At 57.2% G+C, this 23886-nt stretch overlaps 1 protein-coding gene across 2 annotated transcripts; it reads left to right on the top strand.

Moving 5' to 3' along the window:
* The first annotated feature begins 203 nt into the window (after positions 1-203).
* TLE5 (TLE family member 5, transcriptional modulator) lies at positions 204-8881 on the top strand. 2 transcript variants are annotated; one of them, XM_065873493.1, is made up of 7 exons: positions 204-373; positions 1491-1588; positions 3942-4005; positions 5424-5468; positions 6140-6202; positions 7586-7660; positions 7750-8881. In XM_065873493.1, the coding sequence occupies exons 1-7, from the start codon at positions 347-349 to the stop codon at positions 7969-7971; spliced, it is 594 nt and encodes a 197-aa protein (XP_065729565.1). In that variant the 5' UTR covers positions 204-346; the 3' UTR covers positions 7972-8881. The 2 variants fall into 2 exon arrangements, with proteins under 2 accessions (XP_065729565.1, XP_065729566.1); XM_065873494.1 differs by having other exon boundaries at positions 347-373; positions 7753-7971.
* Positions 8882-23886: the final 15005 nt, after the last annotated feature.

The following is a 23886-nucleotide window of genomic DNA, read 5'->3' as shown; positions in this document are numbered from 1 at the left end:
CAGCAGCAGGTGGAGCCGGAGCCTCCGCTTAGCCGAGGCCGCAGCCACTGCCGGCGTCGCCGCCATTAGACAATAGGAGCGGCGGCCGGGCGTGCGGGGAGGCGGGCGGCGGGGAGGGGCGGGGAGGGGCGCCGGGCGCGCAGGAAGCGGGGCCCGGGGCGCGCCGGGGCCGGGCGCGCGGGGAGGGGGCGCAGGAAGCGGGCGAGGCCGGGCGCGGGAGGCGGCGGCGGCGGCCCCGGGAGCTGCCGATCGGCGCCGGGACAAAGGCGCGGCCGCCCGGCGCCCCGAGCAGCCCGAGCCGGGGCGCACAGCCGGGGCGCAGCCCGCGCCCCCCGCCGCGACTGACATGATGTTTCCACAAAGCAGGCATTCGGTAAGCGGGGCCCGCCGGCCCGGCGCCCCCCCCCATCCGGGCCCGGCACCCCTCAGTTCCCGGCCGGGCCATCCCCCCAGCTCTGGGCCCTGCGTCCGCCCAGGTCCTGACCCGGTCCCCCCAGTTCCCAGCCGGACCCTTCCCTCCCCCAGGTTCGGGCCCTGCGTACCCCTCAAGGACCAAGCCCTGCGACCCCCGCTCCAGATCCCAGCCAGACCTCCCCACCCCCAGCTCGGCGTCTCTCCCCCACCTCCTAGGCCCAGTCCCCTACAGCTCTGGGCCCAGCGCTACTCCCCACCCCCAGCTCCGGGGCTCCCTCCCATTCCCGGTAGCTCCCTGTCCCCCTCCCAGCTTCCGGGCCCAGAGCACCCCCCACTAGCTCCCAAGCCAGGTCTCCTCCAGATCCCACCTCAGATCCCCCCAGCCCCGGCCCCAGCTCCTGGGCCCTACGCACCCCCCCCAATCAAGCTAGCCAGGGCCTCGGCGGCCTTTGCCTCGGGCCTGGGGCGCCCCGGGAGCCCCACCAGGCACTTCTAGCGCCGGGGCTGCTTTCGGGGCTTGGGAGTGGGGGGAGACCGGAGGCGCACCCCTCCCGGAAGAGCGCGGCCCGGAGGAAGGGTGCTAGGAATCTGGGGTGGGCCCCCCGGGAAGATTTCGGGTGCTTAGAGAGGCCCCTCCCCCAAGGGGAGTTTGCGAGGAAGCTTCATCCCCCCCCACCGCCAGCTTGGGGAGGGGGACCCTCTAGGACGCGTTCTCCCCCCTCCCAGAGGCAGTTGGGGCGCTCAGATGTGCACCCCCTCTCGGCGCTTTGGAGGCGCGGTAGAGGGCGCACCCTGCCCCCCACCAAGGGCGGGCCTTCAAACGCACCTCCACAGCCTTGGGGGGGGCGGGGGACGAGAGCCTCCGGGCGCGCCCACCCCACTCGGCTTCGGGAGGAGAGGCGGGGGCAGGAAGTGCGGGCGGGGGCCGCTCCGGGGGCTGTAAACACGGGCCCGGGAAGTAGGGCGGGTGGTGGGGGGGGACACTGCAGCTGCGCCGGCCGCTGCCTCGGGGCAGCGGGGGAGAGAGGTGGGTGGCGGCCCCACCGGATCCTGACCCGGGCCGCCCCTCCCCACAGGGCTCGTCGCACCTCCCCCAGCAACTGAAATTCACCACCTCGGACTCCTGCGACCGCATCAAAGATGAGTTTCAGCTGCTGCAGGCTCAGTACCACAGGTGAGCTGGGGCTGGTGGTACCCGCCCCGGGAGAAGCTGGAGCCCCCTGCTCAGATGGCAAGACTGAAGCCTGCAGCGGAGGTTGTGGCCCCTGCTATATATCTAGGCTCCGAAAAAGTAGAGGCGTTGAATGTCTTAGGTGGCAGGCACTGTGTTTAGCACTTTGCCGATATGAAATTCATTTAGTCTTTAAGACAGTCCCATTTTGTAGATGAGAAAACTGAGGCACAAAAATTTCAATAATTTGCCCAAAGCCTCAGCTGTCTGGTGTCAGAGCCCCCTCCCCACCCCCACCTCAATCTGCATTGGATAAAAGACCTCCCAACAGCTGGAGTTGGGGATGGACCCTCCACCTCCCCACCCCCCCACCAAAATCTGTAGCATGTTATCTCTCTCTGCCTAGTTTTGGAGAAAGGGTTCCTGCCAGCCCGCAGAAAGGCGATTCTCTTTCCAGAACTGAATCTAACGTTTCTAAAGGGCTTGCCAATGTGCCAAATCTAAAGAGAAAGGAACTATTATTGTCTTCATTTTACACTTAGAGAAACTTAAGCCCAGAGAGGATAGGAATTTCCTGGGGTTGCACAGCAAAGAAGTGGCAGAACTGAGATTTGTACCCAGTCTCTGGGTTGAAGAATGCAGATTCTCAAGGTTTTGCTTCGGAGGGGGGCTTTGAACTAGGAATCAAAAGGGGGTCCATGGCCAAGAATACCTGTGGGGTCTTAGGCCCTCTCTGGACCTTAGTTTACCCACACAAAAGTATTCTTTGAAGGATCCCGAGTTGTCTCCAAGAAGAAATTGGGAGCAGTGATATATTTGTTCTTTGGAGGTACTTCCCATTCTCCGCATTTGCTCAAGATGGAACATACGTCCTTTTGTTTAATCTTTACTGCTGCCCTATCGTGCTCGTTTCAAAGATGAGGAAACTGAGGCACAGATGGTTGAAGGGCAGGCCTAGGAACTTTGTTCTGGTCCTGTGATGTGGAGGGTTTAGGGGCTTTGCCTGGCAGGCCTGGCCTTTCTGAGCCTCTCTGGGGGGTTCCCCCACCCCCACCCCAGCCTGGCCCATGCCCATGTCACAGTGAGCACGGGGGCTGATCCAATTCCAGAGACTGAGCAATCTGACGATTTCTGCCACAGTGCTATGTGACCTCGGGTAGGCCACACCCCCTCTCTGAGCTTTGGAGTCTCCATCCGTTGAGCCTGGGCTTCCTGCTTTTACACTGAGGGGTCCTACCATGTTGGGGGCTCACACGGGATCCACCAGTCCTTCAGGAAGGGCCAGAAATGCAGAGTTTGGAATGAAATTGCATGATTTTGTTTTTAACGGTGGCAACAAATGCATATTTTTAAAGAAAGTTGGAGAAACCAACTGTGGCTGTCCTCCCAACTGGGGTATACAAGTCGTGGTCAGTCTGGCGAAGTGACACTCCAGTCTCCTGGGGTGACTACAAGAGCAACTAAGTTTTTATTGGGTACTTGCTGAATACCAGCATTAAGAGTGTTTCTGGTCTTAATTCATTTCATCCTCACCACCTCACCCTCGGAGGTTGGAACTCAACAGACTTGGAGACCAAGACCCAGAGAGGTAGAGGGGTTTGCCCAGAGTCACACAGCATCAAAACAGCAGGGTTGAACTTTGGACTCAGTCTATCTGGCTTGAGTTTGTGCTCTCAGCTCTTTACCTGTCATCCTGACACCCTCGTGAGGGGCCTTTGAGAAATACCCAAAGTTTATCCTTGCTGGGGGAGCTTGAGAGAGGCGGGGGCGTCACCATCTCTATTACCCAATGGTGGAAATTTATGCCCCACTGCTAGGGAAATCAGGACCCACAAGAGGGGCTTGGGTGCCTTTGAAGATTCCTTGGTAAATCCAATCCAGAGCCCTACCAGCCAACTCGGCTCTCGCAGCCTCTCCACCATGTCTGTTTGTTCCTCCTTTGCTGGAGAGTTTTCCTCAGTGCTTGAGAGTATGGCCTCTGAAGCCAGCTTCCTGGCTGTGTGACCTTGAGCCCGTTCACTCAACCTCTCTGGGTGTCCATTGCATCATTTGTAAAAACAGAGTGATGTTAACGGCCCTGATCTCTTTGGGTTTCAGGAGAGGTAAAAGTTTCTTTGAATCCCTGTCTCAGCTACAGTCAGGGCATTTGCTCTGACTTTTGTTACTTTTATTATTTTCATTGCTTTCTCTGCCCCCAGATCTGCAAGGTTGGTTTCATAATCCACATTTTCTAGCTAGGGCACCTGAGGCTCCCCCTGCCCCATTTTATGCCTGTCCCCCACCAAAGTTAGGGGCTCCCCTGCACAATGGGGGGGACCTCAGCCCAGCCCCCGCCCCACCCCGTGTTCTTTTTCAGTCTGAAACTCGAATGTGACAAGCTGGCCAGCGAGAAGTCAGAGATGCAGCGTCATTACGTGATGGTAAGCCAGCCCTGGGGTCCAGTGGGCAGGGATGGGGGACCCCCGGATCCCCCTCCAGCACCAGCAGCTGTTGCCCGAACCCTGGCCGCCACCTCTGGGATGTATGAGGAGTCAGGGTCAGCTCTCCATTCAGCCTGCCCCTGGGCCGGGCCGAGTCCGTCTTGCTGGCCTGGCTGCCGGCCCAGGCAGTGGCCGAGGTGCCAAACCACCGGGTTGCAGCCTGGGCCTGCCAGGTCCCCCGGCTGTCCTTGGCAGGAAAGGAGCCAATGGCTGGGAAAGCCAGGATCTGACTGAGGGAGCAGCCAGATCCCTCCCCACCCCCATGGTCCAGGCATCCCAGGCTTAACCCCTCCTTGCCCAAGCCTGGGAGGAGAACTCTCTGACGTGGGTGGGAGGGAAGGGGTGTCACTGCGTTCTTGGGCCTGACATCTGAGACCCTGCCTGAGTGCACGCTGCCAGAATCACTTGTTAGGTTTCCTACCCACCAGGTGGCGATTTCTGCATCAACCCCACCCCACCCCCACGCCCCACTGCGCCACCTCCGTCCAGCCCAGAGCCCACTTCTCCAGGCTGTGGGGGAAGCAGACCCAGACACTGAACCTCTGGCCTCAGAGGGAGGGATGGGGCTGGGGCAGAGAGAGGGACCCGGGACTGGGGGACTCCAGAAGGGGGTGCTCCCGGTTTGAGAAAGACTGCATGGAGGATGGGGCATGGCAGCTAGGGTCTTGAAGAATGAGTAGGAGCTTGCTGGGCAGAGAATGGGAGACCACACAAAGACTTGGGAACAAACTTGGCTTCCCCCCCACCCTCCCTGGGGTGACAGAGGGGCGCCATGGGACTGTTTAGAGCAAGGGAAGGGGCAGGGTCAGATCTGGGGCGTGAGGGGGGGCGCTGCTGGCCCCAGAGCCAGACCCAGCAGGATTTGTTTATGCTCGATTATTTATACCCAGGAAGGCAAACTTCCCTGGAGTCCGGGGCCACCCGCAGACAAGACACATAAAGATAAAAGATTAGGAGCCTTGGAGAGAGAGAGAGAGTGTGTGTGTGTGTGTGTGTGTGTCTATGTGTGTCTGTGTGTCTGTGTTTGTGTGTCTCTGTGTGTGTGTCTGTGTGTGTTAGAGGTTGGGGTGTGATCATTATTCCAGAAACCAGGGCACCCACACCGCTGCTGGGGCCCTGAAGCTTCCCTAGCTTCCGCAGCAGCCCCACCAGGCACCTGGGCCCCAGCGGCTGGTGTGGGTGTCTCCCCACTTCCATCTCCATCTCTTTCGCCTGCCCTCCCCTCCCCATCTCTCCATTTCTCCCCTTCTCCCCCTCTTTGTCTCTCTCTCTGTCACTCCCCCCATCTCTTTGTCTCTGGAGCCCCCCATTCTTCACCCGCCCCCATTTCTCTCTGTCTCCTCTCGGCCCCCATGCAGTACTACGAGATGTCCTACGGCTTGAACATCGAGATGCACAAGCAGGTACGCCCTCTTCCCCGCTCCTCCGTCCCACGATTACTTCAGCACTCCCCCAGGCAGGTAGGAGCTTGCCCACCCCTTGGCTGAGCACCAAGTCTGCCCTGGTATCCTGTTACCTCCCAACCCACCCCGCTTCTTTCTTAGGCCTCCCTGATGGGTGTCTCTCCCTGAGGGGGAGGGGCAGAGACTTTCCGGGGACCTGCCACCCCCCCCACTGTCTCCCCTTTGCAAACAGCAGGGGAGGGGTGATGTGCCAACCCGCCCTGGAACCCCCAGATTGCCCCTTGCCCTGCAGCCTTGCTCTTGCCACCTGTGCCCTGATGAGGCTACCCTCGGGTATGTTGTAGAACACTGATGCCAGCTGCCCCCACCCCTTTTCCCCTCTCTCCCACGGAGCACTCACTACCTATCAGGCACTGGGCATCATCTTCCCAGGGCCACCGGGACCCCAAGCGGCTGGGCGTGGGTTTGTCCTGTGCTCTTAGCCTACAGGGCAGAGAGCCAGCCTCAGATTCCACCTTTGCTGCTGGTTGGGTGCCCGTGGGCCCGATGAGTTGACCTGACCCTGGGCCGAGCTGGCCTCTTCTTAGATTAGACAGAACCCTCAGGCCTCCTGGGGCTGGTCTGCGCCTGCCCTAGCTGCTGCGCAGGGCTGAAGCATCTGTGTGTTTCAGGCTGAAATCGTCAAGAGGCTGAATGGGATCTGTGCCCAGGTCCTGCCCTACCTTTCCCAAGAGGTGAGTGGAGCCCCCAGGCCTCCCAGGGCTGCGGGGAGGAGGCGGTAGATGGACCGTGAACTTTCCCCAGGCCCTCCGTCCTGCAGCCATCTGGGGCAGCAGCATGCTGGGTACCCCAGGGCACACGCCTTCCCTCTCTGGACCTCCCAGCCACCAGCCAGTCTGTGCAGAAGAATCCCCAGGTTGGAGAAACCCCAGGGGTGCAGGGCAATGGAGGGAGGGGCCTCACCCTGCTGTGGAATTCCCAGCCTGAGTGAGTCATTGCACTGTAAAAACGTCAGGCACGCTGAAGACTGCACCAAGAATTCTGTTTCCCTGTTTTGCTTCCGTCTTTCACCCCCTGAGATTCATCTGCGAGGCCCTGCTGGCCGCTGTGTGGACAGGGGGGCTCTCAGCACACATAGGCAGACATACAAACAGCCACAGATATGCACAGATGTGACACTTAAACACACGGCACACAGACACACAGAGGTGCACACGGACAAACGGAGGAACCAGGTACCCAACTCTTCCTCTTTTGTTTCCTGGGGTTCTAAGACTCCTGGTGTGAGGCCCACTCTGTACACACACACAAACACACACACGTCTGGGTCATGTAAGGCCCATCTGCTCTCTGCCAGATTTACTCTTGATAATTAATCATTTTCTCTTTAGCCCCCATCCATATCTTGGGGTCCCTCAGGTGATGCCCAGGAACAATTCCAGGAGGACACCATGAAAGCCCCAAAGAAGGGGGGGACTCTTAGGACCCTGAAGACCTAGCCTTGTGGTTTCCGTTCACAACAGGGGCTCCCTGGTAGCCAAGGCAAAGATGGAGCTTGGCAGATTCTAGCATCTGATGGCCAGAGAGACAGACGTTCAGGGAGGGCTGGGGTACAGGGTGGGGGATTGCCCTGAACCGAGACTCGTGCCCCAGTCCTGCCAGAATTCACTGGGCCTTCCCAGGCTGTGGAGGAAGAGGAGCTTGGGTTAGCAGATCTCGGATCTCTTGGACCAGCAGTCCTGGTCTGAGCTCTTAGAACCAGGACTTCCCTGTACTGTTGACCAGGTTGTGCACTGCACTTCTGCTGCTTTGCACATGGCATTGGTCGTGGTTCAGGCTTTCTCAGACTCACCCAAAAGCGTTTTCCTAAGATTTTGGTACCAAGCCCTTTCGGTCTTCTCTGCATCTCCGTGTATCCCATTTTCCAGATGAGGAGACTGAGGCTGGATGAAAGGAATCAGCTGGAGAGAGGGGGGTTTCGGGAGGCGTGGGAAGCTGTGGAGAGGGAGGGCTCTAATAGCCCAGATGGGAGCGGGGCTGCTTCTGGGCTCTAAGCCACAAGCCCTAACAAGATCGGGGCTAATCAGTTGATGTCTCTCCACCCTTCCCCCATCCAGCACCAGCAGCAAGTCTTGGGAGCCATCGAGCGGGCTAAGCAGGTCACGGCTCCTGAGCTGAACTCCATCATCCGAGTATGTTTGGGGCCTTCGGGGGAAGGAGCGGGTGGGAGAAGGACAGGTGGGCCCAAGGGGACTAACGCTCCCCTTCCTCTGCCCTGCAGCAGCAGCTCCAAGCCCACCAGCTGTCCCAGCTGCAGGCTCTGGCCCTGCCTCTGACCCCACTGCCTGTGGGGCTGCAGCCCCCTTCGCTGCCGGCGGTCAGTGCAGGCACCGGCCTCCTCTCGCTGTCGGCGCTGGGCTCCCAGGCCCACCTCTCCAAGGAAGACAAGAATGGGCATGACGGTGACACCCACCAGGAGGATGATGGCGAGAAATCGGATTAGTGGGCGGCTGGGATGGGGGCGGGGGACAAAGGGGAGACAGACACGGAGAGAGAGGAAGATTCAGCATAAGACACAGTATAGCTCGGGATTGGCTCAACTTTGGTAGTATTTATGGTAGCCGCCTGCTGGGGCCCTCGCCCTGCTTGTGTGCCACCCCCTGACTTGGCTCCTACCCCCGACTCCCAGCCTCCCTCCTCCTCCCCTGCAGCCTGAATGGGTCATTACCCGCTCATACCACAGATGAGGCAAGCTGAGGCCTGGAGGCACAAGTGGGAGGCCAGGTCCGAAGGGAGCAAGACCTCAAGAGGTCCAAAACCCCCTGCACTTCCCCAATTCGCACACCTGTAACTGACAGCCCGCTGCCCCCGCCCCCCCCCCCCGCCCCTCCTCGGGGCACACCCTGGCCTCACACCCTGGCACTGCATGCAAACACAATGCTAGCTGCCCCTCCCCGCCCTGGGCGCCCCGCGTCTCCCCTTCCCACTCACTCACCCTCTGCTAGTTCCCGCCGCCCACACCCACCTAGTCCTGTCCCCTCACCCATGAAAGAAAGAGGGGCCATGGACAGCAAGCTTCGCCCGGGGAACAGGGTGGGGTGGGCGACCCAGAATTCCCTTTCTCCCTTTTCCCAAATAAAGATGAGGGTACTCGAGTTGTCTTGGTTTTTATTTTTTATTTTTCCTTTTTCCAGTATACTAGCTTGTCTTTTAAGAAAAGGGATATTAAAAAAAAGAAAAAGACAGAAAAATGTTAAAAAAAAAAAAGCAACACCCACACCTGTGTCTGTATATAGCCTTTTAGACTGTCAGCCTTTGTTGTGTTCAGTTGTTTGATCTCTACGGAGAGAAGTGAAAATGCTGTATCGAGGGTGGGCTTAGCTGTGCCTTTCAAATAAAGATGTGAGAAGGTTGGTTGCCGTGTTCCTGCCTCTGTGTTGTGAGTTGCCCGCGGTGCCCTCCTTCCCGGAGGAGGAGAGGGCTTCAAGTCTGAGACCCCCTCGTCTGTTACAGGATTGGATATTGAGAGTCCTAGCTGAGTCTGGCTTGTAAATGTAGTCTAGCTCCTGAACTTGGTGCCTAGCCCAGAGAGGGCCAGCTGGAGGCTCTAGGTCACACAGCACAGCCTAGGTGCTTGAGGTCTAGCCAGCCGTTTTGACAGGTAGGCAAAGGGACTCAAAAGCTAAGGGGTCACTAGTTTCTGAGTCCCAGGCCGGAGGGTTCCTAAATGACAGTCTTTATCCTTAGAGACAGCTGCTGAGACTGGACAGTCACACTGCACACACAAAACGCTTTTTTCCAGATCAGAGAACACAGACCCCCAGCTGGACCTCAACTCTCCAAGGACCACTTGGAGCCCACCCTCGCCCCCCTGCATCCAAGCTGGACCAGCCCAGGAGGGGGAGCCAGCAGGAAAGGGGATTCCCAGCACACTTGGCATTTCAGTCAAGAGAACTTCAGGGACTTCCCTGGTGGTCCAGTGGTTAAGACTGCACTCCTGATGCAGGGGGTGTGGGTTCGATCCCTGGTCGAACTAAGATCCCACATACCCTGTGCTGTGGCCAAAAAATTTAATAAAATTTAATAAAAACTAAGAGAAGTTCAGGCTCCCCACCCAGGATATGGGCCTGGTGGCGGGGAGGTGGGTGGAGAGTGGGGACAGTCATCTGGACTTGGTAAGATCTTCACAAGGGCTTCATGCCACAGAAATCCCACCCTCAAGGAGCTGGGAGCACGAGGGATACAAGGAATTCTCACCTGTCTGCCCGATCCAGTGGGTTCGCATGGGGGCCAAGGGCACAGGAAGGGAAGGAGGGAGAGACAGAGGTGATGATGAACAGCCAACCTCAGGGTAAATGTCTCCTGTCCCTAAGGAGAGAAAGGAGGCAGAGAGGGGACAGGGGGACCCTCCTGCTGGGCCCCTCCCCTCCCCCACTGCAGCCAAATCACCTCCAAAAATGCCAGTGAGATGGGATCACTCCCTGCTTAATGTATATCCTTGTGCTGAAAACCAGAACTCATCTCTACCCCTCTCTTGGGGAGTGTAAATTGTTACATCTGCCTCAGAAGGCTGTTTAGCACCCAGTGATACCCCCGGATTTGAATGCTGGATCCACCCAACACACGTGCCACAAGAATGTTTACAGCAGCTGTAATTAGTCCTCATTGCCCCAAACTGGAAACCACCAGCTGTCCATCAAAGGGCAGAAGGGTAAGTTGTGACATTAGCTGCCCGTGGAATACTACACAGCCAGGAAAAAGAACCAGACCTCACCGCACTTGACACCATACATCTCGCACACAGAACACTGAAGAAGCCAGGTATGGAAAAGTCAATGCTGTGTGACTCCACTTATATAAAGAACAAAGACAGGCCCAAGGGACCTATAGCACCAGATGTCATGGAGTTACCAAAGGAGACTTCTAAGGGTGATGGTAATTTGGGAGTTGATTACACAAGTGTATTCACTTTGTGATAATTCATCGGATTGTTTGTTTACAATCAGGGCACTCTTCTGTGTGTTCTATTTCACAGTTTTTTAAAAGGATTTAAAGAATAGATAATCTTTGGCCTCCATGGTCCTTGGAATAAATTCTAGGCCCAGGAGACCGCAAGCGCCTGCTACCCAGCCCTGTAATCATTCCTTCCCAGCAGGCTGCAGCCAGGTTGAAACAACTGGTTGTTCCTTGCCTAGCGGCCTTTGCACATGCTGTTCCTTCTGCTTGGAACAGTGTTCTTTTTTCCCCCTCCCCCCCCATTCTAATCCCCCAGGACTCCCAGAAGTCACTTTTCTGAAGGCCACCCCTGACCCTCCCCCCAAAGCAAGGCTCTGGGACACCCCCACCCCTGGAGGGGAACAGTGGTTGTTATTAATTTGTCACATACTGATTCTGGGCATGGGGTCTCCAGCGTGGGTTTAAATCCTGGCTCTTCCTCTCACAGCAGGGTGATCCAAGCAAGTGGCTTCACCACTCTGGTTTTTGGTTTTCCCTCCCTATCTGTAAAATGGGTATAATCACAGAACCCACGGTTGTCATGCAGACCCTATTACTGACTCCGTGGAAAGTGCTTTAGCAGACCCTCACCCATTCATTCATTCATCTTTTTCGTTCATTCATTTATTGCACCCCTACTCTGAGCCCTGGGGACACAGCAGGAAACGGGACACTTAAGTCCCCGCCCTGTGGCCGGCGGTAGTAAAATACAAAATGTGTCAGCAGGTGTCAGCAAGCAGAGGAGCTATGGTGAGGCGAGTGAAATCACTTGTCTGATCTGTTTCTGGGAAGAGGGTTCCGAGGATTAGCAGAAAGCCTGCAAGGGCTCACCAGCCGTCAGCTGATATTATTATTACTGATGTTGCTGGCAGATGAAGGGCGTTGGGGAGGGGGGCAAACCCGACAGTCCCCCTCAGGGGTCTTCGAAGCAGAAGGGGGTCCTGCCTAGCCACGGACACATCTGTGACCTGGGGTCTCTCTGAGGGCTTCGAAGCCCCTCATCCCGCCCGTGGGGCTGGGGAGGGTATAGGGCGGGCCCAGGAGTCCGCAGTGGGGAGCGAGACCAGAGGGTCCTGGAGGTATGCGATCGCGGCCGGGAAGCCGGGGCTGGCGGAGGTGCGGCCTCCCGCGCTTAACGACCGGGCTGCCGGCGACCTCGGCTAATTGATCCGCTAATGGGCCCCGCGCCGCGGGCACGCCTAATGAGGCGGGAGGAAGGGGAGGGGGAAGGCGGGCGGGAGGAGGAGGGGAAGAGGGAGGATGGAGATAAGGGAGGGGGGAGGGGGAGACGAGGGAGAGAGGGAGGGAGGGAGGGCCGGAGGGAGGAGGGGGGTTAGGGAAAGGAGGGAGGAGGGAGAGAAGCAAAGAGAGGGGGACGGAGGGCGATGGGGAGGAGGGATGAGAGAGAATGAAGGAGCAATGAGGGGGAGGGAGGCGAGGGGGAGGGGCAGAAAGGAGGAGGAGGAGCCAGAGCTACGCTCCCAGCTCCTGGGACTGGGTGAACCCATCCCTTCTGACTCCCCGCCCCCCACCTAGACCCCAGGCCCTTCTGGGAGTCCCCTCTTCCGGCCCCTTCCCCCTTTATAGGGGTCTTTCCAGGGGGGGATCTGTGTACACCGGGGTGTGAGGCTCCCTGACTCTCTCTGAGCCTTGACTTCCCCGTGCACACAATGATGTCCACAGCGCTGGAGAGTCCCACAGGCCCCAGAGTGGCATGAGACTGACCCAGCCCCGTCCCCACACACCCCTCCTGCACCCCAGCACACCCCCCAGAGCCAGGCCCACCTCCTCCTGGTTTGGCCTCCAGGGCTCAGGACGGGTCAAGGACTAACAGATTCCCCAGCCCGGGAAAAGAACATCCTGTGAAGGCCAGCGAAAACTAGGATGTGACGCGTTAAACATTCACAGTCCAGGCGGGCCAGGTACGTCTACTGCCTGAAATATTTACGTGGCCTTCCTCCTTCCAAAGTCTGTGTGTTTGCGCCTTGGACTTGGACTTGGAGGAGAAACAAAAAGAAGCTGCAGTGACATGGAATCAGAGATCTTGGAATGACATGCTCTCCCCATTGTGCAGACAGGAAAACTGAGGCCGGAGGAAGGGTAGGAAGTTGTCAAAGTCGCAAAACAAGGCAGGGCCACAGCCAGTCTCCCGCCCCCTGCTGGCTGGCGGAGCTCTCAGCCACGCTAGGCACAAATAGAAATAATCAGGGGACTTCCCTGGTGGTCCAGTGGTTAAGACTCCGTGCTCCCAATGCAGGGGGCTCAGGTTTCATCCCTGGTCAGGGGACTAGATCACCCATGCATGCCACAACTAAGAGTTCGCATACCACAACTAAGGAGCCCACCTGCTGCAACTAAGACCCGGTGCCACCAAATAAATAAATAAATACATATTTAAAAAATAATCAGGAAAGCAACTCAAATCCTAAGGATAACAGAAATCATAGATGGCTGCAATCTGAACATCTACCATGCTCTGGCTTTGGCTCAGGGCTTCAGCTACAGCTCTCAATCAGTTCTTGAAAATGCCTGGTGGAGGAAGGACCATTTTACAGATAAAGAAACTGAGGCTTGAGATATAAAGTGACTCGCCCCGGGCACACAGCCACGGAACCAGGATTCTGATGTGGGAAGATGCAAGCTGCCAGGTCCAGATCTTAGCCTGGATCCAGTGCGGGTGGGCAGAGCTATGGCCGTTCCCCTTGCTCAGGGCCTTCATTCTAATTGGCCTCTTTTCCGTGTCTGAGGGTGACCAAGCACGGTGCCACCTCTGGGCCTGACCCTCTGCGTGGAACACACTGTCCCCACAGTCAGCGCACTCCCGGCCATCACCACCCCCTCTCTCCTGCTTGCTTTATCTTCACAGCATTGATCGCTGTGAACAACTTAGGTCAACAAATATTCCCTGTCCTCTGCTTTTCCCCACTCTGAGATGAGTTTCAGGACAATAGGAATTGGGTCTGTTTTGGTCACTGCTGAATCCCCAGGGCTTAGACTCCTGCCTGGTACACAATAGGTGTTCATGGAAGATCTAGGGAGAAAGTGAGAAAATGGCAAAGGAGCCAGCGAGATGGGTGGGCCTGGGCCAGCCCTGCAGGAAGATGCCTGCTCCGTGGGAGAGACAGCTGCAGGGAGCACGGAAGGTGTCTGAGCGGAGGAGGGGCACAGCCAGGTGCACGAGGAGCAAGATCTTCTGGGGTCGCAGAGGGGCCCAGCTGGAGGGGAGACAGAGGCAGGGCCGCAAGAGGAAGCCCGCGCAGTATTTAGATGTTTTCTGACTTTAGGAGCTGCAAGAGGGAGCTGCATGCACCCCAAGCCCCCGTCCCACAGCCAAGCATCCTGCTCTGAGGGTCTCTCCGGGGATCTGCCCCTCTCTATCTCTTCACCCCCACTGCTTCCGGGAACCTCTGGGTCTCTGTCTCTCCAGCTTTGTTTCTGTCCTTCAAGGTCCTTCTCTATCTCTCTCTCCTCCCCCTTGATCTCTCCCTCCTACTATGCTCCCTCCCCGCCATCCTCGCCTCTCAGCCGACCTCGCCAGTACTCTCCCCACACCCTCCCCCGCACCTCTCCCACCCACCCAGGCCCCCCGGGCCGGGTTGCTGCGCGCCGGCCAGGCCAGGAAGCCCGCTTCTCCCCGCCCTTGACCCTCCGCTCCCTGGCCTCCTCCTCCCCCTCCCCGCCCCTCAACCCCTTCCTCCTCCGCCCCCTTCGCCCTCTGCCCCTCCCCCCGCCACTCCGCCTCCACGCCCTTTGTCCCCTCCGTTTCCTCCTCCCCCTCCTCGGCCTCCCGGATCCCGGGCGGGGAAGGGGCGGTGCCCGCGCTCCCCGTGCCCCGCTGGGCCTGTCCCGGCCAGTTGGGGTGACGCGCTGGCCCGGCTCACGTGGTTACCGGTGTGTTCCCCAGCCGCGGCGGCGCGGGGAACGAGGGGACGACCACATGGCACGCGGCCCCCTCGGCCTGAACTGCGGGGGGGGTGGCCCCGGGACCCCAGGACGCCAGCCACCGAGCGCCCACCCGGAGCGCGGCTCTCTGTGACCCTGGATAGATCCCTAGGCGTCTCTGGCCCTGGCCGCCTCCCCTCCCCCCACTCCGAAGCCAGACTGACCGGCAACCGGAATTTATTGGGCGCCTGATGTGTGCCAGGCTCTGTGGTGGCTGCCCTGGACCCAGGACAGGGCCCATCTTGCCCCTAGTGGAACCCACAGCGTGTAGGGAAGACAGACAACAAATAAACCAGCGAATAAGATAATTTCCAAGAACAGTCAAGTGCTAGGAAGAAAAATCCACCAGGGGCAGGAGACACAGAATGACAGGGGGCTACTTGAGCCAGGAGATGGGAGGAGGCCTCTCTGAGGAGGTGACATTCGAGCCGAGACCTGGATCACAGAAGGAGCCTGCCTCAGGGAGATGGCTAGGGGCGGGGAGGTGTTCCAGGCAGAGGGAGCCCAGGGCAGAAGCCTGGAGGCAGTTCTGCCTGGTCCTCTGCAGGTTCTCATCCCCTACTTTGCAGTGCAGTTGTGAGCGTCAGACACAAGGTCAACTGAATAAAGCAGCTAGCCCAGAGTAATAACCGCCATGGGTACCATTATCAAGGGCAGCCCCCTTTTCCGGATGAGTAAACTGAGGCCCAGAGAGGATAAAATGTCTCTGCAAACCAGAAGCTGGGGAGTAAGATTCATATGAGGCCACAGGGTTCCACCCACACCTGTGCAGTGCCTGGGGGCTGGGTGAGTCTGCGGTCCAGCAGGGAGCACCCCCCCACCCCACTCCCCGGCCCGAGGGGAGAGATGGAGGCACAGCTCACAGAGATGCCTGACGGAAGGGTCCAGAGGGTGAGGGTCTGGGATGGCTACATTGACTAGGAGACCCCAGGAGTTTAAAAATAGGAGATGCCTCGGACTTCCCTGGCAATCCAGTGGTTAAGACTCCGTGCTTCCACTGCAGGGACGGGGGTTCGATCCCTGGTCTGAGAAGTTCTGCATGCCGTGCCGGGAGTCCTATGACACGGGATGAAGAAATTTCTGTCATTACCCCCATTTGACAGAATCACAGCAACACAACAGCTAAGGTAGGATTTGAACCCAGGCCTTCAGGTTGCAGCGGACCCCCGCAGGTTGGGTTAGCACTGGGCAGGTTGTCAGGGGCTCTGGGGCCCTGCCCCACATGTTGGGTGACCTGGGAGAGGCTCTGACCCTCTCTAAGCTCATCCCTTTATCTTCCCCACAAATACGTGGAGCAGGCATTGTGTCGGGCCTGGACAGACCATAAACACATAAGCAAATAAACTGTAAGTGTTCAGAGAGTGATGAGGCTTCTGAAGGACGTGAAATGATGGAGGCTGACCAGGTAGGGAGGTTGGGGGCTATTGCAGCCAGGCTGGCCAGGCCAGGCCTCCCCAGGTGCTGATGTTTTGAGCCAGCTGTGGTCTAGGCAAAGGAAACAGCTTGTGCAAAGGCCCTGAGGCAGGACCATGTCTGGTGTGTTGGAGGAACATCAAGGAGGCCGGTGTGGCTGGAAGGGAGTGAGTGACGAGGAGAGAGGGAGGGGTGAGAGTAGGAAATTGATGGGGGTCAGATCATGTAGACAGAGGTGGGGAGTTTGGATTTTACTCTGAGGGTGATGGGGAGCTATGGAAGATTCTTGAGCAGAGGGAAGAATGAGATCTGATTCACATTTGGGTGATCAAAAATATGGGAGGAGTGGAGAGTGAGTGCATAGCCCAGCTGTGGGGTGTGAAGTGAGGCTGGGAGAGAAGGGCCCTTTGGAGCATAAAGGGAGTGCAAATGGCTACCCCATTCTGAGCATTTACTATGAATCATTTTAAGTACTTTATAGACATGAACTTATTTGAAGATTCTATTATCAACCTCGTATTCCAGATAAGGTTACCCACTGAGCCCAGGTCCACCCTGGACTTCCAAAAGCCCTTTCTTATTTCCCCCTGAGCTGTCCAGTTCTTGCCCAGGGGAAGGCTGGAGTTTGGAGCCCGCAGCCAATGCTAGTGCCTCAAGCCATTGGCTGCAGTTTCTCATCTCCCACTGGTCAGAGCCTACTGGGAGTTTATGGACCCTTGTGAAAGTAGGCAGAGGGGTATTACACCCATGGGTGTGTCCACTCCCCACTTCACAGCCAGGGAATGTTCAGAGGTCCACTCAGCAAGGCAAGGGGTCAGAGCTCAAGGCTCCTCAATTCCAGGGCAGGGTTTAAAGTTGCCCCATCTTTCCTCTTCCATGTTGGTCTAGGGTTATATAAAGGCACAGCTCAAATGAGGCAACTCCTATGCATTCTGCAGAACCCCAGCTTAAACACCCCCACCTGACATCTAGGAAGCCCTTCCATCTTCCCAAGCAGACACCTCACTCCTGGCTCTGCCCCCACCCCCACCTCCACCCCAGTGCCTCCCTTTTCCCCAGCCCTGACCACTCTCAGGGGTCTGAGAGCTATGTGCTTGTTTTCCCCCTACTTCCCCAAACTCAGGAACCCCTCCTGCATGGCCTAGCCCTGGCTGCTCGCTTGGGGCCAGCAGAAAGCATTGATTTCATGAATAAGTCTTGTGCAACCATCTCACTGTACAGGTGTGAAAACTGTGGCCCAGGGAGAGGCCCTCAAGAGTCTCTAGGTCACATGAGGAGGTCGGGGGCGCTAGCACAGGCAGGAGGGCGTCCCAAGTTCTTGGGTGGAAGGAAACCTGTGTGTAATTTTTCTGAGGGGGGCTCACCGCCAAGGTAACCGAGGCTCAGAGGTCACCTACGAGCCCTGGCCAGCAGGAGGGGACAGGCCTGGCTGGTGGCCCAGCAGCTCGGCTAGGGGGGCGGTAGGCAGAGGTTGGCGAAGTCGGAAGCCAAAGCCTTGGCCTCCCCGAGGGAGCCGCTTTCCCGGCCCGGGTCGGATCAATGGGCTGTAATTATACCGCGCCGGGCCCGGAGCCGACGGGGAGGGAGCGGGCGCTGGCAGGAGAGAGGCGGAGGGCGGGGGAGCGCGGGTCGGAGAGGGACCCACGTTACTTTGATTGACAACCCGGGCGAGCGCCGCGCAGGAGCTTCTGGGGCTCGTAGTCTTTCGTAGAACCCCTGTTCCAGTCTACTGTCCCGCTCGCGCCCGGGGAAACTGAGGCGCGGGGACCAGCAACCCCCTCTCCTCGCCTACCCCTGGGCCCATTCCTCCCCATCCGACCTGAAGACAGAAACTGAACCATGCTGGGAGCCTCCGGGCTCGAGTGAGAGTCTCAGTTCTTCCCCGAGCGTCCGCAGTGACTTAACGTCTCTACCTCAGTTTACCTATCTGCGAAATAGGGCGAAAGACGCTAGTCGGTCCAGCCTGCTGGCCCGGCTTTTGCAAGGTAGTATGTTGGACGAGGGACTCTTGTTTTTAAGGGAAGACCCGCCAGGCTTAGGTGGTGGATCGCTTCTCCCTGTTTTTTGGATGCTAACCGAGCCGGAGATCCCCCCCCCACACACACACACACACCCCGCCCCAAACCCGCCAGGATCAGGCGTCCACGAGGGTCTCAGTTCTCTTAGGGAGGGGGAACCACACTCTCCATACCCCGCTGGGAGTGCCTCGCCGCCTTCCGATTGGCCCAGCCGATCCTTGCGCCTTCTGCCATTGGTTGCCGGTTCCTTGATCCCCATTGGCCAGCGCTCATTGTGACGTCACGGACCCATGTGGGAGCTCCGTGGGCTGATTGGCTGGTGAGCCCAGCCAACCACCGCGGAGAAAGGAATTTCCACAGTAGCTGGGGCGGTGAGACTGATTTAAGGTGGTCTGAGCAATCCCGTGTCCCAGGGCTGCTTCTCAGCTTTTTACTTTAAAAAAAAAAAAAAAAAAAAAGCAAAAACATCCACATAATAAAAACCCAGCCAGGAACCGGGGCTGCGTCTTTCTGTACAGTGGGAGGGGAGAGATCAAAAGCTAAACCCCTTTCCCCAGTTTTGCACTTTCCCCCTGGGTTTTGCAGATAGGGAAACTGAGACCCCAGAGGAGTGCGGCTTGAAGCCCTGTATGGCAAATGAGTTAGCTGCGGAAAGCCTTCCCGGAGAAATGAGAAGGTTGTGCTAGACTGCCCAGGCTGTAACTCATGCCTGGCAGTCCTTTCCCTGCCTCCTGCTCTGGCCGGATGTGGCATTTCAGTAAGTTATCAAGTAAGTGCTGCCTAGGGGTCCCCCTGAAACTGTGCACCTCAGATTGGGACTTGAACCCACGTGGCTGGGACTCAAACCCGGCCAAAACCCACACTCTTCCAACTGAGATCACACACCTGGTTTCAGGACTTAATGAAGCTCAGGTTCTTTTTTTTTTTAAGTTTTATTTTTATTTTATTTATTTATTTATTTTATTTGTTTTTTATTTTTGGCTGCATTGGGTCTTCGTTGCTGCCCGCGGGCTTTCTCCAGTTGCAGCGAGAGGGGGCTACTCTTCATTGTGGTGTGCGGGCTTCTCACTGCAGTGGCTTCTCTGGTTGTGGAACACGGGCTCTAGGCACGCGGGCTTCAGTAGCTGTGGCTCACGGTCTCAGTAGTTGCAGCTCGCGGGCTCTAGAGTGCAGGCTCAGTAGCTGTGGCGCACGGGCTTAGTTGCTCCCGGTATGTGGGATCTTCCCGGACCAGGGCTCGAACCCGTGTCCCCTGCACTGGCAGGCAGATTCCTAACTACTGTGCAACCAGGGAAGCCCTGAAGCTCAGGTTCTTGATGTCTCAACGCAGAAAGAATTCAGTGAGAGACAAGTGATAGGTAAGAAGTGGATTTATTTAGAGAGAAACACACTCCACAGAGTGTGGGCCATCTCAGAAGGTGAGAAATGCACCAGGCTATGGGGTTGTCAGTTTTTATAGGAGTGGGTAATTTCATAGGCTAATGAGGGGGAGGAGTATTCCAGCTATTTCGTGAAGGGGTGGGGATTTCCAGGAATTGGGCCACTGCCCACTTTTTGATCCTTTTGGTTGGTCTTGGAATTGTCACGGGGCCTGTGGGTGTGTCATTCAGCTTGTTGATGTGTTACAGTGAGCATACACTGAGGCTCAGGGTCTCCTGGAAGTTGACTTGTCCGACTTATCTGCCATCTTGGACCCATTTGGTTGTAATCAGTTTATGTCATGTCCTCAGGCTATGTCATTCAAGGTTGTGCCTTGCCCCCTCCCCTCCTGTTTCATCCCCATCTCACAGACTGCTGAGCCTCCCCAAATTCTCAAAGCTGCTCCCCAAACGGGTTGCTGCTGCTTAGAGCAAATCATCTCCTCCTTCCTGGCAGATTACACACACTAAGAGGGGTGTGTGTGTGTGTGTGTGTGTGGTTTTGTGGCTTCTCAGGCAATCCACAAATCTGTATTTACCCTCCCCTGTGGAGTGTGCCTGGCTGAGGGATCTAAAAACTGTTGGGTAAAAGTCCCCTCTTCCAGGAAGCCTTCTCTGAACTCACCAGGCAGAGCTCCTGTTCGTCCTCTGGGTCCTTTAGGTCCTGGGCACTCCGTTTTCCTGGCACTGATTAGGTGGGCCTGCGGTGTGTCCTCAGCTCTGTCCCACCCACCTTGGGAACCTCCCAGGCTAGGCCTGGGGCTGGTCCTCGCCAGGGCCCCATCATCTTCCCCATGAAGAGGTGTTTATAGAATAAATACCCATGTACCTGCCAACTTTAAACAGTCTGTGTGTGGAGCGGGAGATGCCTTTCGGAGAAGCTGCCTGGAGGAGGTGCCTTTTGGGTTGGGCTTTGACAGAATGGATTTTCTCCGGGCAGAAAAGGAGAGGGAGGGAATTCTAGAAAGAGATAACAACATAAACAAAGAGCCAGAGGTGGGGAGGAACACAGATTAGGTAATCTGGCTGATGTGGCCAGAGCAGAGAGTGTTTGAACCAGTGGAGGGAAGTGAAGCTGGGCTGGGCCAGGTGGTGCAGGGCATCTGATGCTTGCTTGCGTAAAGATCTGGAACTTTCTCCCAAGGACCATAGGAAGCCATGGGAGGGTTTTAAGTGAGGGAGGGCCAGACTCAAACAGAAGGTGACAATGGTGAAAGCTGCTCAGAGTGAGAAGGTGGCTTGAGGTCCAGATGGGAGAGGATGAAGGGCTGGTGCAGGTAGGGGGCTGTGTGAATGGGGAGCAGGGTTGCATGGCAGGAGAAGGGGAGAAAAGAGGCTAGGCTGATGCTCTGTCCTGGGGGATCAGGGTGGACTGGGGCCCGACAGGGTGAGGGACAGGTCTGGGCGAAGGTGCTGCATCTAGTGGCCTGGGTAACATCCAAGGGGACATCCATTAGTTGGTGGCTCTACTCACAGGGCTGGGTCTCAGGGTAGGACCAGGAGTGGAGCCAGAGCTTGGAACCATCTCCATGAAGGTGATGCCTGAAGCCTCCAAGAGAACATGGTGGCTCAGAGCCTGGGCAACCAGAGGTGTGGGCAAAGGTGACATTCAGGTGACCGGGCTAGGAGGACCAGCCCTCAGAGAGGAAGGAGGGCCAACAGATCAGGAGGGCATGGGGGCAGGGAGAGGAAAGGCTGCTCTGGGCAGAGCTGCGAGATGAGGGTCAAGAAGGAGCTGTTGAACTTGAAGAGGTGGAAGGCTTTTTTTTTTTTTTGGCTGCATTGGGTCTTTTTTTTTTTTTTTTTTTTTTTTGCGGTACGCGGGCCTCTCACTGTTGTGGCCTCTCCCTTTGCGGAAAACAGGCTCCAGACGCGCAGGCTCAGCAGCCATGGCTCACGGGCCCAGCCGCTCCGCGGCATGTGGGATCTTCCCAAACCAGGGCAAGAACGCGCGTCCCCTGCATTGGCAGGCAGACTCTCAACCACTGCGCCACCAGGGAAGCCCTGCATTGGGTCTTTGTTGCTGCACGCGGGCTTTCTCTAGTTGTGGTGATCAGGGGCTACTCTCGTTACAGTGCATGGGCTTCTCATTGCGGTGGCTTCTCTTTTTGCAGAGCATGGGCTGTAGGCGCGCAGGCTTCAGTAGTTGTGGCATGTGGGCTCAGTAGTTGTGGCGCACGGGCTTGTGGGATGATCCCAGCGTGTGGGATCTTCCCAGACCAGGGCTCGAACCCGTGTCCCCTGCATTGGCAGGAGGATTCTTAACCGCCATGCCACCAGGGAAGCCCCAGGAGGAGGGCTTCTGTCAAGAGAAGGCCCAGGAGAAGACAGAGGCTCTGAAGGAGAAGAGGATGAGGAAGGGGTACCGCTGCTTGGACTAGTGGCTCAGAGAGGGGACCTGTTGTCTTCCCATGGGAGGTAAGGCACCTCCTGGAAAGGTTTTGGAATTAGGACTTCACAGATGCCCCCAAACTTGGAATGATGAACTTTCGGCATCATGGAATTGTGGAACCCCCTGTTTCTTAGAATTCCCCAGCAGGAGTGTGGCCAGTGATTTCTGGTTTTAGCTGAATCTGCTGTTTCTTCTTCTCACGCCAGTGCCTGTGCATTTACTGAGCACTTACTGTATGCCAGTCTCTGCAGGCACCAAGACGGGCTCTGTCCCTACACAACCTAGCGAGGGAACCAAATAATGAGTACAACAACCCAAGAAGAAACACAATCATGTCAAAACAAAACACAAACGAAACAAACTCTGATAGGACCTAGAAAGAGAGAGAATAGGAGGCAGTGTTTGAGAATTACAGGGTGGAGTGGGTGAGCACTGCTTAGATGGGTGGCCGGGAAGGGCCTTTCTGAGGAGATGACATCTGAGCTGAGACCTGAATGATGAGAAGCAAGGGAACAGCATTCCAGGTAAAGGGAGCAGGAAGTGCAAAGGCCCTGGGGCAGGACTGTACCAGGTGAGCAGGAGAAGCCTGTGTAGCTGGAGCAGAGTGAATGAGAGTGAAAGTGAAGGAAGTTGGGATCAGGGAAGGGAGGGTGGCGAGGGGGTTTGTGCAGGGCCTTGTGGGAAGAGGGAGGAGTTTGGATTTTATCTTGATGGCAATAGGGAGCCATCAAATACTCAATCCCTCTAACACACATACACACTCATATCTTTATCCTCAGGATCTCTCTTCCCCTCCCTTCCCATGGCTGCCCATCTTTATCCTCCAGGTCTCATCTCCAACATTACCTCCTCCAAGAGGTCTCTCCCAGACACCCCAGATAAGTAGATTCCCTCCGCTACCTCTATAACTGCCCCCTAAATTCCTCTTTGTATGCGCACAGAATTTCATAATTTCCAAGCTGTGATCTTGCCTTATCCCCTGAACTCAGAGAAAGCAGGAATCTGTTCTCCATCCACCCTGGTGCCTGGAAGGATGCCTGGCATGCCATAGATGCCCAATGAATTTGTTAGGGCTTTTGTATGCTTCTGCTTACTCACTTAATGACACAGGGGCAGCTATTAACAGGAGGCCAGGGATTTTCTCTGTCTGCTTCCCTGCTGAGCTCCAGTGCCTAGAACAGTGTCTGGTCCACAGTAGGCTGTAAACACGTGTTTGTTGATTGACTTTACAAACAACCCTGAAGTTTCTCAGAAGCATGATGGGAATAAGAATGTCCCACCTCCTACCTCACTGGATATCTGTGGTCTGCGATGGGAGATGGAGCCCGTGCCCTCAGCGAGACCTCAGTCTGATGGCAGAGACTCGTTTTCATCCTCCTTGGGACCTCTGCTTTCTAGGAGCCCATCGTCTGAAAGGGGAGACAGCCCGGTCTGCTGCTGGTGGCCACCAGAACCCAACTCCCAGCTCTGGGAGTCTACTCTGTGCCAGGCCAGGCTGAGGGCTGTTCATGTACCGTGTCCTTTAAAAATAGCCCCTGCCGGGCTTCCCTGGTGGCGCAGTGGTTGAGAGTCCGCCTGCCGATGCAGGTGACACGGGTTCGTGCCCCGGTCCGGGAGGATCCCACATGCCGTGGAGTGGCTGGGCCTGTGAGCCATGGCCGCTGAGCCTGCGCGTCTGGAGCCTGTGCTCCGCAACGGGAGAGGCCACAACAGTGAGAGGCCCGCGTACCGCAAAAAAACAAAAACAAACAAACAAACAAAAAAAAATAGCCCCTGCCTCTGCCATTTTACAGATGCGAATACTGAGGCCAGGAAAAGGCGAGGGCCTAGCTCTGCCCCCCAGCCCCATCCCTCACCTGGTCCCTTTCTGTGCAGGCAGGTTTCCCAGCCAGCACTCGGCAGGCTGCTTCCTCCCGACACTTGTCTTAGCCCACTTCCTCAGAGAGGCCATTTCTGGCCCCCAACTGCCCCCCTCCCCACCAAGCTACTCCCACAGTGGGCCACTAGGTATTTATTGCGCTTTTCTCTCATGGGCCCTCAGGGAGGGCGAGGGGGCGACGTTTGCGGGGCTGGACGCGAGCCTCAGTTTCCCCGCTCGTCCCTGGTGCAAGGGAGGGGTTGGTCCCAAGGCCGCGGCCGAGGTCGCGGGGGTGCACGGGGTGGGTGGGCCGGGGGGCGGCGGCGCCACCTTAAGGCGGCTCTGCCCGCGGCTCCCGGCCGAGCCCCGCCGGAGGGAGGCG

Source organism: Phocoena phocoena, chromosome 3 (genome assembly GCF_963924675.1).
Source record: "Phocoena phocoena chromosome 3, mPhoPho1.1, whole genome shotgun sequence".
Taxonomy (NCBI): domain Eukaryota; kingdom Metazoa; phylum Chordata; class Mammalia; order Artiodactyla; family Phocoenidae; genus Phocoena; species Phocoena phocoena.
This window is presented reverse-complemented; position numbering and strand designations above follow the sequence as displayed.